This window comes from Hemiscyllium ocellatum, chromosome 31 (genome assembly GCF_020745735.1).
Source record: "Hemiscyllium ocellatum isolate sHemOce1 chromosome 31, sHemOce1.pat.X.cur, whole genome shotgun sequence".
In the NCBI taxonomy this organism is placed as follows: domain Eukaryota; kingdom Metazoa; phylum Chordata; class Chondrichthyes; order Orectolobiformes; family Hemiscylliidae; genus Hemiscyllium; species Hemiscyllium ocellatum.
In genome coordinates, this window is record NC_083431.1 from 44,105,755 (window position 1) to 44,124,384 (window position 18,630).

General features: G+C 38.6%; 1 protein-coding gene across 7 annotated transcripts in view; it reads left to right on the forward strand.

The window, feature by feature from the left end:
* The window catches only part of LOC132830462 (general transcription factor II-I-like), a 148,042-nt gene extending 130,920 nt beyond the window's left edge, over positions 1–17,122 (forward strand). For 5 of the 7 annotated variants that reach the window (XM_060848196.1, XM_060848197.1, XM_060848193.1 and 2 more), the window contains 6 exons: positions 8,777–8,854; positions 9,292–9,375; positions 9,501–9,684; positions 10,114–10,142; positions 10,275–10,433; positions 16,832–17,122. In XM_060848196.1, coding sequence (XP_060704179.1) covers positions 8,777–8,854; positions 9,292–9,375; positions 9,501–9,684; positions 10,114–10,142; positions 10,275–10,433; positions 16,832–16,893 — 596 coding nt within the window. In that variant the 3' untranslated portion in view covers positions 16,894–17,122. Of the gene's footprint in view, positions 1–8,776; positions 8,855–9,291; positions 9,376–9,500; positions 9,685–10,113; positions 10,143–10,274; positions 10,434–15,144; positions 15,224–16,831 lie in introns of all 7 variants that reach the window. The other 2 variants (XM_060848194.1, XM_060848200.1) reach the window with 2 other exon arrangements.
* The last annotated feature ends 1,508 nt before the right edge of the window (positions 17,123–18,630 follow it).

An 18,630-nucleotide genomic window follows, 5' to 3' on the forward strand; every position in this document is an offset into this window, starting at 1 on the left:
AAACGAGTTTATACTGGAAGCGAATGCCATCCAGAACCTACATTTCTAGGAATGAAGCGCACACTCCAGGTTTTAAGGTTGCAAAGGATCGTATGACTGTGATGTTGGGTGCCAATGCTAGTGGAGACTTAAAGCTTAAGCCAGTGGTGGTGTACCACTCTGCCAACCCGCGAGCCTTGAAAGGTTACCTGAAGTCCACTCTTGGGGTTTACTTTAGGTCAAGCAAAAGAGGTTGGATGACGGGCCAAATCTTTTCTGACCTTATCGTTGATGTTTTCGAGGATGTTTTTAGACAGTATTGCCAGAGGAAAAATTTGGATTTCAAGATTCTCCTCATTTTGGCCAATACCCCAAGTCATCCTCCCACCATTGGTGAGCTTTCTGAGAATATCAAAGTGTTGTTTCTACCTCTGAATACAATCTCTCTCATTCAACCCATGGACCAGGGTGCAATAGCAGCTTTTAAAGCATATTATTTAAGGCACACATTCAGGAAGCTGATTGCAGCTGCTGAGGGGGATAATGAGGACAGTGTTCTTCAATTTTGGAAGAGCTTTAATATTAAGAATGCTGTTGACATTATTGTGGAGGCCTGGGGTGATGTCAGTAAGAATTGCTTGTGTGCAGTTTGGCGGAAGCTTCTCCCAGATTTTCTTCATGATTTTAAAGGCGTTGAACCATCACAGGAACTTTTAGCAATCCAAGGGCATTGTGTCACCCTTGCAAAGCAAGTTGGATTTGAAGAAGTGGAGAGTGAGGATGTTGAGGAGCTGCTTGAGTCCCATTGTGAAGACCTCTCCACAGCTGATCTAGAACAACTGGTTGCTGCGGGGGAAATAGAAACTGGGGATGAAGATGAAGTCCAGGATGCAGCACCAAGAGAACTTTCAACTTCTCTTTTGTCTTCTATATTGAGCAAAGTTGAGAAGCAGTTGCAGCTCTTAGAAGACAATGATTACACTGCAGAACGCAGCAGGATTGCGGTTCATGGCATAAAGTCATATCTGGCACCCTATGAACAGCTTCTTTATGAAAGAAGAAAAATGGCAAAGCAGCAAAAACTAGATGTCTGTTTTAAGCCAACCCTCAAGGAACAGCCCAAGGACAGTGAAGTACAACCATCCACTTCTGGACTAAATATCATCTTTTGTTGTAACACTGCACCCAGAACTGCACCTGAAAGTAATGATGGTGCTAATGATGACCTTCAGCCCCTGTCTTAATACAGTAGTGTAACTCCGCAAATTCAGAAAGCCCTTAGTGTTACATTTATTGTACTATTTCATTAAAATAATTTTAACATTTAGCGAGATTGTGCTATCATTTGTTAGGCTACCTACTACTTTTGGTATTTACTGGTATTCTTGGTGGTTTTTCCCATAGGCCCCATTACTTCTATTGTGCGACTTTCTATAGCACGAGGTTGCACAAGAACGCTATTACTGCATCATAGAAGAACAGGCTGTAATTCATTATAAGTTGATTAATTTCTGAACTTTAATTATCCCAGAATATTACTATTGATTTTTTGCTATTTTTTTGTTTAGCTGGTACCGGGACTTTTATTTGATTTTCAAGAGTGTTTTAAATACATGTTTATTCATGAGATGTGGATATCATTGGCAGAGTCAGTATTTATTGTCCAGTCCCTAATTGCCTTTGAAGAGTTCATGATGAGGTAGAGCACATTTAGGGTGGAAAATAAGTTACAAAACATTGGTATAGTTCTTTATAAAAGTGAAATGTACAATCCATTAAGATTATGTTCTGTTGTTAGTATATGCACTAACTGTATTGAATGCTTTGGTGCTTTAAAACTAAGGACTGCATTTGCAGTAAACCTAACATAAGTTTAAAAGTAAAGCTAATGTTTCTACCCACTTGGAGTTGAATAATTCAATTCATTTGCAATGGCTGTAAAAGCAATTGTTTCATTACAGTTTATTCAAAGTGCTTTTGTTAGGTGAATACTTAGACTAATACTGGACCATTTTGTTTTTGGGCACACTTGTCCCTGGTTTCTTATGTAAAAGACAAACTGAAAAACTCAATAAATTAATTTATTTAATACATCAATTTAAAGAGTGATCTGATTAGAAGTTTTGCAATGACAATGAGACTGAGAATTTTTTTAAAAATTCCCTCCTTAGACAATTCTGAATAAGGACACCATTGTTAAACTTCACATGCTGTTCAGGAATGAAATCTGTAACGTCACTCATCACAACCACCAAAACTGAGCGGAGTCTTAGCTGGTATCCATAATGTGCACTTCCTTACATTTCCCCATCAGATTCCATTAAATGGTCCTGGATGAGATAAATTTAAGTCCATCTGCCACTAAGATTAAATGACTTGTTGCACATGGATCAAATCTAAGATTGTTCGGGAGGATACCGCTACTGGTTTTTTTTTGTATAACAAATGAGAGAGAAACGGAGTGATCTTATCCAAGTAATAGGTGTGCAGTGTGTATTTCCTCCAGTTGTAGCCTACTTCATGTTATTGATGTTAAATACATGTCATGGTATTTCAATCCCGCTTATGTATTTTATTAAGGGGAAGGGTATCAAATACTATGAATGAGAGAAGTTGTTTGCAAATTAGTCATAAGATAAGCCAGCTGTTGGAGAGATGCCCTTGCTCTCTCGCCATCCCGTGCTCTCGCCCTTTCTAACCCATCCACCACCCACGCTCTATCTGCTTTTGTGCTTTTTGGGTTGTACCCTTGTTATTGCCATTCCTCGTACCCTGATGTATCATTTAATGCTTCTCTGTATTGAACTACATTTACCATGCATCAACCTAGTCCTTTGGAAGCCTATCGCTGCCTTGCATTTTGCAATACTTTCTAGTTTTGTCATTTGTTGATTTTTGAAATGTTGCTCTCTCTATCCAGTTCTACATCATGGACCTCCATGGTTTTGATCTACATAGATCAAGAGTCACTGTGTTCACACTTTGACCTGTGGTACCTCACTGAAGTACCTTCAAGTTATTTTTTTAAAAACTGTTCACCTGTATGCTTCAATTTGTGAAGTTAAAAGAACTTGTATATACATTTTGCCACTGTCTTCTGCTCGTGAACTGGAACTGAAACTTGCTGAAAGGTCTGTAATATGGCACTTCTTATCCAAACACTAATTGGAAGTTCATTTATGTGAACCTTGTAATGCTAGCTTATCAATAAAATTCAAACCAGATTAGTTAAACGTGATTTGCTCTTAACCTATTGGTGTTGGTTTCCCTTAAATTAACAGGCATAAGAATTAATTTGTTCGAGGTTTTCCTTTGCAAATGATTTTTCATTCTGTCTGGTTTTAGAACATAAAACAGTACAACACAGGAGCAGGTCCTTTGGCCCACGATGTTGCACTGAAGATGATGCCAAATTAAACCAATCCCTTCTGCCTGTCCCAGTCCAGATCCCTCCATTCCTTGCATATTCATGTGTTTATCTAAAAATCTCTCAAAAAGCCGTCTCGTATCTGCTGCCTTCACCCTAGAAGTGCATTCCAGACTCTGGTTTTTAAAAAGAAAAACTTGCCTCCCACGTCTCCTTTGACGACCCCCCCCCCCCCCCCCCCATATCAATGCATTTCATAATTTTATAGACTTGCGTCGTGTCTCCTCACAACATCTGCTACAGAAAAAGCAACCGGAGTTTTTCTTGCCTCCTCTTATAGCTCATAACCTCTAATCCAGGCAGCATCCTGGGCAACCTCTTCTGCACCCCCTTGAAAGCCTTCGCATTCCTTCAGTAAAGTGGCAACCAGAGTTGAATGCAATATTCTAAATGTGGCCTAACTAAAGTCTTATAAAGCTGCAACATGACATCCTGACTGTTGCGTTTATTGATTGGGGAATTGAGTGCAAGCATGCTATACACCACCTTTACCACCCATGACCACTTTAAGGGAGCTATGGACTTGAAACTCAAGATCCCCCTGTACATTAGTGCTGTACAGGGTCCTGCCAATAACTGTGTAGTTTTCCTTTAATATTTGATCACCCAAAGTGCAGCACCTCACACTCACCCAGATTAAACTCCATCTGCCATTTGTCTGCCCTGACCTGCGACTAATCTATATCCTGCTGTATCATTTGATAGCCTTCTATACAATCCACAACTCTACCCATCTTTGTATCATCTGCAAACTTAGAAGCCTATCCATCTATGCTTTCATCCAAGTCATTTATTTTTATCACAAACAGCAGAGGTCCCAGTATGGATCCCTGCAGAACACTATTATTCACAGACGTCCAGCCTGAAAAGCGCCCGCCCTTCTACCACTACTCTCTGCCTTCTATGGACAAGCCAATTCTGAATCCACGTGGCCAAGTCACTGTGAATCCAATGCATCTTGATTTTCTGGGTGAGCCTCCATGTAAGACCTTGTTGCAAGCCTTACTGAACTCCATGTAGACAACATCTGCTGCTCTACCCTCATTGATCACCTTTGTGACTTCCTTAAAATTCAATCAAGTTAGTAAGACATGACCTACCCTGCACAAAGCCAGGCTGACTCTCCCTAATTAGACCATGCTTTTCCAAATGTGCATAATTGATCCCTGACTGGGTGATAGGATGGAAGATATGCTGGGCCATGAGAATAACGTTTATGGTGGAGTATAGTTCTGCTGCATGTGCTCACAAGCAACCTCCATGAATAGCCAGTTTTGAGGTGCTCATACAGTCTAAAACTATCTCATCCAGTATGGTAGTAGTGCCACAAAACACTCGAAAATGTGGCCTCGTTGTGAAACTGGGACTTTATTACCACAGGGAGTTATTTCCACTCTAATTAGCTAGTGCACTGCATTGGTCAGGCAACAATTGGGCAGTGGTAATCTATTTTTTGATCATCGTCATAAAAATAAAGAACCTGACTGTAAAGAAAATCCATAAGGAAATCTACATTTGAGAGGTTATGGAGAGAACAGGGAATAGTGTGTGAATATCTAGAGAATGTCAATATATTGAAGGAGGAAGTTTTGGGTATCCTAAATCATATTAAGGTAGACCAGTCCCCAGGGCATGATGGGATGTATCCTAGATTATTGAGAGGCAAGGCATGAAATAACTGGGGCATTAGCAGATATATTTACATCCTCATTGACCACAGGTCAGATTCCAGAGGACTGGAGATCTGCCAATATTGTTCCCTTGTTCATGAAAGCAAACCAGCCTGACATCTGTGGGGAAGCTCTTGGAGAAGATACTGACGGTGTGCATATTTGGAAGAAAATGGACTAGTTAGTGACAGGCAGCATGGTTTTGTAAGATGAAGGTCATGTCTCACCAACCTAACTGAATTTTGTTTTTGAAGAGCTGGCAAGGATAATTTAGAGAGGAGCTATGGATGTAGTTTGTATGGACTTCAGTAAGGCATTTGATAAAGTCTCACCTGGCAGATTAGTGCAAAAACTAAAATCGCATTGGATTTGGATTGGGCTAGCTGGATGGATATAAAACTGGCTTGGTCAGAAGGCAGGGTGGAAGGATGTTTTTCAGAATGGAGACTGGAAGCTAGTGGTGTTCCACAGGAATCCGTCTTACGTCCTCAGTTTATGGTATACATAAATGATCTGGAAGAAAATGTGGGTGGTGTGATTCAGCAAGTTTGCAGATGACCCAAAGATTGGAGTTGCTGGTGGTGTTGATTGTGAAAGGATACAACAGGATAGGTGACCTTGGGTAAAGAAATGTCAGATGGAGTTTAATCCAGACAAATGCAAGGTGATGCATTTGGAGGATCAAATTTATGTGTAAGTTATACTGTAAATGGTTGAACTGTTATGAACATTAGCATACAGATGGATCTGGCCATGCAGATCTACAGTTCTCTTAAAAATGGCAACACAGATGGCCAAGGTGATTAAGAAGGCAGATGATACCCTTGCCTTCATTGGCTGGGCCATGGACCACATCTATATAAAACCCTTGTTAGGCTGGAGTATTGTGTGCAGTTTCAGTCGCCACAACACCAGAAGGATGTAGAAGCTCTGGGGAGGGCAGAGAAGATACACCAGGATGTTGCCTCCTCTCGAGGGCAATGGCTTTGAGGAAAGGTTAAAACAACCAGGATTGTCTTCATTGACTGACAAGAGACTTGATAGACGTGTGCAAAATTATTAGAGGCATAGACAGTAAGGGCTTTTTCCCCAGGGTTGAAGTTTCAATAACAATTGAGCACCGGTTCAAGGTGAGAGGTTGACTGTTTAAGCGACATGTCTAAGGGAAGTTTTTCATGCAAAGAGTTGCAGGAGTCTGGAATGCACTGCCAGAAGAGGTGATAGAAGCAGGAACGTTGATTTACATTTAAGCATTTCATGAATAGAAAGAGAATAGAGGGATATGGACCAAAGAAGGGCAGAACATTTGTATTTTAGTTAGGGCATGATGAACAGCATAGTTTTAGTGGAAGTTCCTGGTGCTGTACTTTGTTTTTGTTCTAGAACTTGAAGTATTTAAAAAGCAAGTATAAGCAGTACAGAAATAATTTCATAAATTGACTTTGAAATTATCAGTATGGTAAAGAGTGGATGTAAATTAAAAATGAAAGCTATTACAGGTAGATCTTGTATAAAGTGTATTTTGGCAGTGCGATTTGGTTATAACATCGCTGAAGAATTAGGGAACGGTATTTTCAAGAACACGTACTCCTGTTCGCAATAACGTGATTCCAACAACGATCGTTTCGCACACTTCCTTCTGCCTATGTGCCGATGTCAGCTGCTGTCAGAGCATGAGATACAGTCTTATTCATTGAACAACTTCATCTCAAATTCAACTAATGAATGTTCATTGCTCTCCCTCTGAGACAAGAATGTTTTTGTATAATTCCTGTGTAAGCCCTGTATAATTTCTGCAGGACTACATTACTCTTATACATACCATTTGCCTTTCAAATTTGTTCTTGTACCTGCATATTGCACAATCTAACCCAACCCTGAAGTAAGTCAGAGGACAATCAACCACAGCCATTAACTTCTGCAACCGCAAATGCACCTGGAGGTGATGATAATGACCCTCTGTCCCTGCATTAACAAGTATTTTTACAATGTAATGTGTTAAATTTACTTTTTCATTAATAAATATGATTTAAGCCTTCATTCAGACTGTGCTATACTTTGTGTTACAATTTTGGGTAATTTTTGAGCGATTGAGTGATGTTTTTTGTTGGTCTGTCCCCAACTCTACTTTTCCCTTAGGCCGCATTATTTCTCTTAGGTTTTGCTGGAACACTATAATGGTGTTATAGGAGAACTACCTGTACAATACCAATTAATTAATTTAGGCATAATTGTAGATTTGTACAGCACAGAAGTTTCATGGGAATGATGTTTTAAAAATCGGGAGAAATTGAAATGTAAACATTGCATTTACTCAAGTGAAAGATAGTTTCCAGAATAGAACTTCTGAATTTGTTATATCCTTTTTGAAATACTTATTTAATGTACTACTTACAGTTACTGGGGTGTTTTGTTAAGCGGTTAACCTTTACTTCTTTTTTGGTAAATATTTCTACCCTTTTCTGTAAGGGCATATAGGCTCCAGAAGTAATTATAATATGTAGAAGTAGTAGTCCTGAATAATTGAAGGATGGCTAATTCTTGCATTTTTGTTTTAATGTTCACTTAATGATCGATTTTGGGTGAGCACCCACAATAGAATCACCATACTTTACAAACCCAAGTCTGAAAAATACCTCATTAGATTGAATATGTTGTCAGTGGTAATTACAGCAATGTGTTTCTGTATGTAATTTTTGAATGTAACATTCATGATGCTTTTCAGCATACAGCCATTCCTATAAATATAAATATTTTCAACGATTGCATCAAAAAAAGTTCTTGTTCACAGACTAAAGCAACAGGTAAAACTCAAATATAGAAGGTTTTCAATTTTCCAATGAGAATGGATAGAGTGAACAGAATAACATCTGGTCAATATGCCAGTTTGGTCAGGTTGGTTTGAAAGGCAGTTTTGCTCAAGTTAAACAACTTTGCATGTGTTAGTTTCTGTTTTTGGGCCATGCAGATTGATTCACAAGTTGGATTGTGGTGTTTGTATTATATGGAAGTCATATTCTTCAAACTATAAAAGATATTGGGGAGAAGGAAGAATTTTTCTAATTTGTGTACTATAAGCAATGCTAGATTCAGATTTCTGGTTCCCTTGAAGAGTATCACCATCAATACTCCCCTTTAAAAGTCAGATTATCACAATTCTAGCCGTTAACACTTATTTCTTCAGGTAGAGCATTCTTTAAATGGTGCAGGTGACACTGGTGAAGGAGCTGGGAGAAGTTTTAGTCACGTAGAATGCAGCAGATGATGTGGTTGAAATGGCACCTTGCACCCTTGATTAATTGTCACTCTTTTAATAATTGGTTTCCTTAGAGCATGGTGTTATATCTATCGACCTGATTTGTATAATCTGGAATTTTAAGTTATCATGGAGGTGATGTGCTGCAAAATTAAAGCCTTTGTAATTAGTTGATACTTGCATGTTATTTCTATCGCTCACTTTTAGGTTTTATTCTCTCTTTGTACATTTGGATTGCTTCGAGTGAGTGAGGTGACACGGTAAATGGTGATGGACAATTTTGGCTTCTCCTTGTGTATTGCATGATTGGACCACACAAGATTAATTTTTACGCTTACTACTCCACAAGTGGATTTTTCATCTTTCTTTGCATCTATTTTATTTGATTTTTGTTTAAATGGGGGTTCTGGTGGTGAGATGGTCTCTTAAATTCTTATGATGCAGGTTTAGAAAATCGAGCTGCTGCGTTACCCACTGCAACGGGTGTTGAAGACCTTAATATCATTCAAGTTACAGTCCCAGGTAGGGTGTAATTTTACATTTATTAGATTTTTGCAGTGGTCTATGAAACTTCTAGTTATTTCATTATACTGGCAGCACTATTTTGTAGGGTTTTCTCCCCTTTCTCATTCCTAAAATCCTGAATTTAATTAGAAGATCCAGTCAGTGAGGGTTACGTATGATGACTTTTTAAAAAAAAGGCTATAACCTTTCCATCTGCCATTTTCTATTAGTGATCAGGAGTGAAAAGATAGTGAATCAAACCTGTGCTTCCTTCTCATTCTTAGTTCTGATATCTAAAGTGAAAGCTGATTTTGTCACAAGACTCTATTGAAAGGGATGAAAAGGCTATTGAATATAGAGGGCATTTTGGAGTTTTAGTGAACAATATAGCTCGTACCTATGGCAGCAATTGGTTATGTCTTGATAACTGAGTAAGAGTGTTGGTTGTCTTTCAGAAGGTGAAAATGAAAAAGTATCGAAAGTGGAAAAAGCCAGACAACTGAGAGAACAAGTAAATGACCTGTTCAGCAAGAAATTTGGTAATGTTTTAATATAAATGTTTAGATGATCGTATCATACATTTGTTCTTTCTCTGTAATTAGATTAGATACTTTTGCATAAGAGATGGAAACAAAGGTTATATTAAGGTTATATTTGTTTATAGGCGAAGCAATTGGAATGAACTTCCCAGTGAAGGTTCCTTACAGAAAGATAACCATCAATCCTGGATGTGTTATAGTTGATGGCATGCCTCCAGGAGTTCCCTTTAAAGCACCAAGTTACCTTGAAATAAGTGCCATGAAAAAAATCCTGGAATCTGCAAACTTTATCAAATTTACAGTCATAAGGTGAGGTATTGAAATCATCTTGCTGGAATGTCTGTGTAGTCTGGAATTTGACATTGCAGAGCATTATGAAATGTTAAATACTTATGATCTGGATAAAGCTTTTAAAGAGCAAAGAGCACCGATGGTTAACACTGCACTGTAGGAACAGCTGGATAGTGTTGAGCAGTAACACACTGATGCAATGTACTGTAGCGCATGTGTTTTATTGTATAGTCTGTTGCGATGTAGGTTCAGGTGTGTAAGGGGGAAATTCGTAATACAAAGCTTTTGTTCAGAAGGAAAATAGCTTGCTGCCTTTTGTAGGTTTGATATCAACTGGGGAGCAGGCTGAGAATAGAGATGGCAGTTTAATTGAACAATTGCTTTTACAAAAAAAAAGTTTGTTTATTACAAAATTATAGAAATGATTTCTTTACTTTTCTTCCACAGACCTTTTCCAGGGCTTCTAATTAATAACCGTAAGTGAAAACTACCATTGAATGAAATTTTAGTGTGCGTATGAGGGCATGGATAATGTGTGTAAATGCATTTTATACTAAATCCATGAAAGATCAGCACTTAACCTGACTCTTGTGGCTTTAAATTTGCAGAGCTAGCTGAACAAAGTGGAACAGAGGTACCACCAGATGCAGTAGCAGCACCATCAACAACTCCTCCTCCACCTCCATCGGTGGTACAGATTGTCCCACTGGAACAAGCCCCAGAGATGCCACCTGTATCACTGGTCCCGCTTTTATCAGCAGCACAAGGCAAGTGTACTATTCAACTTATTGTTTTAAATCAAACCACTTTCCTTAAGCTGCTGTGTTACTCAAAGCATAAGGTATTATTATTGAAAAAAGGAAAATATGTTGATTTTTAATGAAAGGGTCATGTGAAACCATGAGAGGTTGGCTGTTTTTGCTGACTAATTGTTACCTTTGTGTGTGGAATGCAAAGTGGTGACAAAGCTCTACTTGAGTCCTGTTTTGTATTTACGATTTGAAATGGATTCAGTCATGGGTTTTTATTTATATGAAGCTAGAAAGTGGATGGTTGCAGCCATCAGTTGTTTGCTGATTTTCGAACCTTAACAAAAATCTGACAAACTAAACTACTTAACTTCCTTTAACAGTCAGGTTGAAATACAAACTTTATGCCATTTTAGAAAAAAAACCAAATAACTCTCTCCATGTGGTAAATTAGCTATAATAACTATAGAAATGGCTCATCCTGTACTTCAATGCTGTTTTGAAACTACTTGAACATTTAATGCCTTATTTCCAATTTTTATTTTAAAATGAAGTCTTACTACTTTTGATATATGGCAACCTATGTGCAGAGACATGAGTACTGTTTCTGTTCATTGGAAGTGATCTTTAGTGGCAAGGCCAGCACTTATTGCCCATAGTTGCACAAGAGATGTTGGTGACCCATCTTATTAAGCCACTGGAGTCCATGGATTATAAATACACTCGCCATACTGTTTGGATGTTTTCATATTTGATCTGTTAACAGTGAAAATTTGAATGTGGTTCCAAGTCAGGAGGGGAATTTGCATTTTGTGGGATTCTCTTACTACGGCTGTCTTTTTATATTCATAAGTTCATAAGATGTAGGAGCAGAATTAGACTGTTTGGCCCATTTGAGTCTGCTCCACCATTCGATCATGGGTGAAATGCTCCTCACCCCATTTTCGTGCCACCACCTCCGTGTTCTTTCAATGCATTTACCAATTAGAAACCTAACACCACCTGAAATTTACTGTCCCAGCATCCGCTGTTCTTTGGGATAGCAAATTCAACAGATTCTCAACCCTTCTGGAGAAGTAGTTTCTCATCAACTCTTCTAAATTTGCTACCTCTTGTCCTAGATTGCTCCATAACAGGAAGCGTCTCTGCTCCATGTCTATTTTGTCTATACCTTTTAATCAGCTTGAATACCTCAATTTGATTCCCCGCTCATCCTTCTAAATTCCAGACTGAACAGTGTAGGCCTGTACTATATCTCTTCATAAGACAAAACCGTCATCTCTGGGATCAATCTAGCGAACCTCTTCTGAACTGCCTCCAATGCTACTGCATCAGTGCACCAATAAGGGGACCAAAACTCTGCACAGTACTCCAGGTGCAGTCTCACCAATGCCTTTCTTGGTTGCAACAATACTTCCTAGCCTTTATATTCTATTCCTTTAGCTATAAATGCTAACATTCCATTTGCTTCCTTTTATTTGCTGTACCTGCATGCTAGTTTTCTGTGACTCCTGAACAAAGACACCCAAATCCCTCTGTACCGGAACACCTTGAAGTGTCTCTAGATTTAGATAACAGGTCACCTTCCCATTTTTCTGACCTCACATTTATCAATGTTAAACTCCATTTGTCACCATTTGGCCCATTCTCATCACCGATCTAGATCCATTTGTAAAGTTCTTACTTTTTCATTGCAACTTGCCATCCTGCCTATTTTCATGTCATCTGCAAACTTGGCTATAGAGCCTTCTATCCTTATATCTAAGTTGTGAATGTAGATTGTAAATAGTTGGGGACTAAGGACTAAACACTGTGGCACCCCACTAGTTACTTCCTGCCATCCAGGAAAAGAAACATTTAACCTGACTGTCTTCAGTCCATCAGCTAGTCATCTATCTAGGCTAATAAATTACCCCAAATCCCATACAATCCAACCTTGTGAATTAACCTTTTGTACAGCACCTTATCAAACTCCTTCCGGAAGTCCAGATGTATTCCGTCTATAAAAGATCCTCATTATCCATGTGTTACATCTTCAAAAAAAATTCTAGCAAATTAGACAAACCTGATTTTGCATTTCATAAAACCATGCTGACTCTGATAGATAGCATTTTGACTTTCCAAATGCCCTGGTATTGTTTCCTTGATTTGATTCTAACACTAATCCAACAACAGATGTGAAACTAACTGCTCCGTAATTTTCCACCTGTTGCTTCCCTCCCTTTTTGAACAGTAGCATTGTATTAGCATTTTTCCTGTGTCCAGGGAATTTTGGAATCCTGTAATCGATGGATCCGCGATCTCTCTCGACATTTGCAATAATACCCTAGGATGTAGGCCATCAGGCCTGTGGGACTTGTCTCCCCTCAATCTTAATGATTTGCTGAGTACAGTTTCCCTATCAATGTTAATTGTTCTAAGTTCTGCCTCTTCTTATTGCCTCTGACTTGCCTGTTCCAGAGGGGCAAAACTGAAGCAAAGTATTGATTCTGTATCTCTGCCATTGCAGTGTTCTCTGCTATTAAATCTCCAGTTGTATCTTCCAGGGGGCCAACATTCATCTTAGCGAGACTCTCTTTTATGTATCTGTAAAAACTTTTGCTATCTTTTTTTGATATTTTGTGCTAGTTTTGTTTTCATACTTTATCTTAGTTTTTATTAACTTTTTAGTATCCCTTTATGTTTGAATGTTTCCCAATCTTCCAGTCTGCCACTTGCCTTTGCAATATGGTATACCTTAATTCATGACTTTATATTTTCCTTGATCTCCTTGTTTAACTGTGTACAGGTTGAAACACCTCCCCACTTTTCTCCCCACCTCCGTCCCTTGCCCTTACATCCCAGTGAGAAACAAAGATTTATTTTAGTTGTGAGGAATTGAGTAGCTCCTTAAACAACTGCCACTGCTCATCTGCTGTCTTATCTTTTAGCCTTCCTGCCCAATCTCTCAGACCAAATCTGTCCTCATGCCTACATAATTTACTTTGTTTAATTCCAGAACACTAGTGTGGGACTCCCCTTTCTCAACCCCAAACTGAATTTTGAATTCAATCATAATATGGTCTCTACTCCCTATAGGATCCTTAACTATGCTGTCATCAATTAATCTCCCCTTGTTACATAATATCAAATCCAGAGTAGTCTGCTGTCTGGTTCCACAACATATTGCTCCATGAAACAATTCTCGAATACATTTGTTGAACTCTGTCTCCAGGCTTACCTTTGCCAATTTGACTCTTCCAATCTGTGTGCATGTTAAAAATCACCCATGATTATTGCCATACCTTTTCTTGCAAGCTTCTAACATTTCCTGGTTTATACTGTGCCCCACAGCAGAACCATTGCTTGGGGACCGACAGATTATTCCTACCAAGCACTACTTCCTTTGCTATTTCTTATTTGTACCAAGACTGATTCCACATCTTGCTCTCCTGTGCTTATGTCATTTCTCATTACAGCACTGATCCCTCCCTTCAGCCAAAGCTACACCACAACTTTTCCTTTCAGTCTATCTTTCTGAAATGCTGTGTACTCTTGGATATTCAATTTCCAGACCTGGTCTCCTTGTAGACATGTCTCTGTAATGGCTACCAAATTGTGCCCTTTTGTTTCTATTTGCACCATTAACTCATTAATTTTGTTTCAGATGCTTCATGCATCTAGATAAAAGGCTTTTTAATTTGTTTTACTGGTAAATTTTCTTTATATAATTACTTGGTGCATAAAGACATTTGCCGGTTCTGTCCCTCACCTTTTTTATTGGCCAGTTACCATCCACCACATTGCTAACCTGGACTCTTTATTACTTAATTTGGGTTTTCAAATGTCCCTGTAACTGAATCTCCACCACTGTCAGTTCCCTCTGTCCGTCTCTCTCTCTCTCTCTCTCTCTGTCACTCACTCACTCACTCACTCACTCCAGATATCCTGAACTGGAGCACTAGGTAGGCAATACAGCCTTTGGGGCGCTCACTTCTGGTCACAGAATAGTGTCTATTGCCCTAACCTAAACAATCCCCAATTATAGCCATTCTCTCCCTGAATGGCTCCCTGCAACATGGTGCTGTGGTCACTTGGCTCATCCTCCTTGCAGTCCTCATTCCTGTCCACACAAGGAGCAAGACACTTGGACCTGTTGGACAAGGACAGGGGCTGAGACTCCTGCAATTCCAACTTCTGGATTCCTGTATCTGCCTCAGTCATAGCCACACCCTCCTGTCCGTGACCACTGGCTGAATTTACATTAGTTAGTCTAAGGGGTGTGACTGCCTCCTGAAACTGTCAGGGTAGCTTTCTCCTCATTGTGTCACAACATTTAAAGCTCAGAATCTAACTCATCAGCTACGAGCCAGAATTCCTCAAGCAGCTGACGTTTACTACAGACATGGTCACTGGGAAGCTCATGGCATCCACCAACTCCCACATTCATGCAGGAATAACACATCACATGACCCTCTGTACTTATTTTATTTAACGAGTTTTGAATTTGTTTTCTAGATACTAGAAGTCATAGGTTGAAGTAGTTTATTTGGTCATATGTTGTTTCTGTGATGAGGTTAAACTCTAGTCTGCTGGAATAGAGGATATAAAATTGAAGAACCAGAACTTCACTTGGAAATTGGTGTAGGTAGAAATCACTAGCTCTTGCATAGCGCCACAATCGTCTGATCAAACCAATCTTACTTTATTATTGTGATTCATTGAATTATTTTGGTTTCTATTCTACCAGATAAACCTCAAACACAAGAACTGCCTAAAATTAAAGAAGAGCCAAACTCAACATGGTAGTAGGAACTCATATGAGTGCAGTAAGTTTAGCTTTTAGTGGGCTTCTGCAGCCAGCTCCTAAAACATTTTAGTGGTTCCTCTCTGCCAGCGATGTCTTTGCTAGGATTTCCCTCTGATATATTTATCAATGTAACTTACACTTCTGTATAAAATAGCTTATTCTTTCCTTTTCCTACTATGCACTTAATTTATACCTCTTAAACACTGCATGTTCTAATTTTTATTATATGAAATTAACATTATTTTAGAACATGTATGACAAAGGCAAAAGGTACAGCTTCTATTTTAGCAGAGTTGTAAAACTGATCACATGGTTTAAAAAAGGTAGGTGTCAATAAATGTGGATTGCAAATATTCCAGTGAATATGCTCATAACCTGCACTTTTAATCATCTTTAAGGACTTTAAGTTGGTTTCCCCCTCCACTTTCAAATTTAAATCCTTGTTCTTATATAATTTTTTTCCCCCAGTGAAAGGAAAGCAAGGTAAAAATCAATAGGTTAAAAATTGTGGCTCAGGAATTAGGGCAAAGTCAGAAAATAGTTTTTTTTAAAAAGAAAGTTATGTTGCACGTTTGTTTAAAATGCAGAACAAGTGATTTCAAAGTATAGTCAAATGTAAACCCACAATTACTTTCACAATTCACCTATCACTTCTATGGGGTCTCGTCAAATTCCTAATTTAAGCAATGAGCAGATTTTAAATGTAACATCTGAAGAGCTTTTGCTTGTGGCTCCACCTGCTGCCCTTCCTAACATAATGTTAAAAACTGTCTTTAAAACGCAGATTGCCACTATTCATCTGCATGCAGTCTTGCTTTTAATAAACAGTATTGTTTTGTGATCTGAGTTAGACTTTGATCACCTCTATCATGAGATGGAGTATGTCACTGCCCTGTCTTTACTAGAAATTTAACTGAAGTGAATGATTAGCTGAAACTATTTATACTTCATTCTTCAAGTCCTCACACTCTTAAATCTTGTTTCAGTTTGTCAAGTAGAAGTGAAACCAAGAAACACTGCATGTCAGGAATCTGTTTTGCATGCACTGATGTGCTGGCTTCACAAATATGACTCCGCAAGGCTTGTTCAGACTCTTGATACAAAAAACAAAAGGCAATTATGTGGAGCTTTATCCTTCCAATTCAAGAAGGAATCTATTTTTACTGACACACTCCTGGGAAAAAACCAAGAGTTTACTAGTGGAAATTAGTTTAAATTCAGTTTGGTAACCCCAGGTTCGCTTGCTGAAATTGATGGCATAATACCCTGTTCATATTTTCAATGAGTTCATCTTTCAGATTGCCATTCATAATTTATGATTGGAGAATTTAAACTAACGCTTCCTCCATTGAGAAAATGTTTGTTTGAGCACAAGAGAGTGTTAATTGTGATACTTTGATAACTTGATGGAGATGTAAAAGATGGTGATTTCTCTCTTTATGGCTGCTTGCTTCTCTGCTGCACCTGCATTACCTCTGCACTACTAACCTTGGTCATTCTGTGGCTTGATATATCTTTTTTGTTTATCAAGACTTGCATTTTTAGGAATATATGAGCTGCATTGATATTGAACTGTTTTTACCCCAGTCTTGGGCACACGCTAATCATTTCTTCCTCAAACTTGCAGGACCTGATGTCAGTCTGCATGAGAAATCTGAGCCTCCAGAATCATCCAGTGGAGAGCTGTGAGCTTCAGAAAGCTTGGGCATCAGCTGTGTATTATAATTGTACAACATAGGAAAATGTTTGCTTATATCCAGACCTTTTTGTACCATTCAAAAGATTTTTTCTTTTTTTAATCAGCACAAGATGAATTGCTTCTGTGAAATTCACCAAATTTTGTCTCTTTGGTTGAGGGAGTGTTCTGTACATCTGACTTGTCAACCAGAATACCTTTATTAAAATGAAGAAAACAATACTCTGTTTGTACTGGTGGCGCCATTTGTGTTGAATGTTAGGTTCAGTATAACTGAAAACCTATCTATTGTGACCCTCTTCAATGCTACACGACAATAATACTTAATTATTGTAAATTGTTTGTTTTTTTTGCGCTCAAAATCTTTATATGGTGTTTCTAGAAATAGTGAAAATAAGAAAACTTGAGAACAGTTTGAATATTTTCTCCCCCTTTTGTTATTTCCAGAGTTCTGTGATCTCTGTAATACTTGAGGAAATTGTGCAAAGGAGTCAAGAAAATGTAATTCTAACAAGGTCCACAGTGTCTGTCTATCATTCTTTTCTGCTCAGTAAATGAAGAGACACCACTCACCCTATAGTCCGGGAGCTTTTACAAGGAAACTTGGAAGATGAGGCCTAGATTTAAATACAGGTTACCCAGCGCATGGCATCTCTTACTTTTTTTTAAATGGAATGCTGAGATGGTGATGGTCATCCTACCTCATTAATGAAATCCAGTATGGTACGCTATCAGTGAGAGCTGGCATCTTTGTCTCACTCTTACTTAAATCTCTCGGCTTGCTATGAAACGATTCCCTTTTTATTATTTAATAAAAAAGAGGGACACCAGGGAATTATAGAACTGTTTTTGTTTATTTCATGTGATGTGTGTCTTGTGTTGAGGCCAGCATTTCTTGCCATTCCCTAGCTGCTCTTGAATAGAATGGGCTTGCTAGACCATTTCAGACTGCAGATAAAGGCCAGCCACATTGTGGGCCTGCAGTCACATATAGATCACACCATCTAAGGATGACGGATTTCATACTTCTATGGACAAAGTGGATCAGGTGGGTTTTTACAGCAATCAGTAGTTTTGTGCTTACCACAACAGAGACCACTTTTTGTGTTTCATTGCGCCCCAGAGCATTAACTCAGATTTCTGGATTATTGTCATGAAATGATAGGGTGGTTGAACACTGAAATTTTAAGCAGATCATAGACACCAAACATTAATTTGAAAATAAAGGGTAGGCTTGTCTGGTAAATTGGCCACAATCAAAATGTTTGAATCCAAAGTAGTGAAGGGGCAAATGTCTAAACATGTTATTTATGTGGAATTCCAAAATGTATTTGATGGGAGATGGTTAGCTAAAAATGAAACTTGTAATTGGAGGCAAGCTATTGACCTAGTTGGGAAACTGGCTGGGAGATGGTAGGCATAATTGGTAATTGCTTATTGGCAGGATGTGGTGAGTGGCTCCTTGATAATTTGAGGTTTCAGCTATTTGCTATTTATTAACAGCTTAGATAATAGAATAAAAAGACAATGAAAGATGTAGTGGTTCTGTTCGCCGAGCTGGAAGTTTTAGTTGCAAACGTTTCGTCCCCTGGCTAGGAGACATCATCAGTGCTTCCAGCTCGGCGACAGAACCACTACAACTAGCACCCGAGCTACAAATCTTCGCACAAACTTTGAACAATGAAAGATGGTATATGTGGTGTAGATAGAAAGATACAGATGTAAAGTAA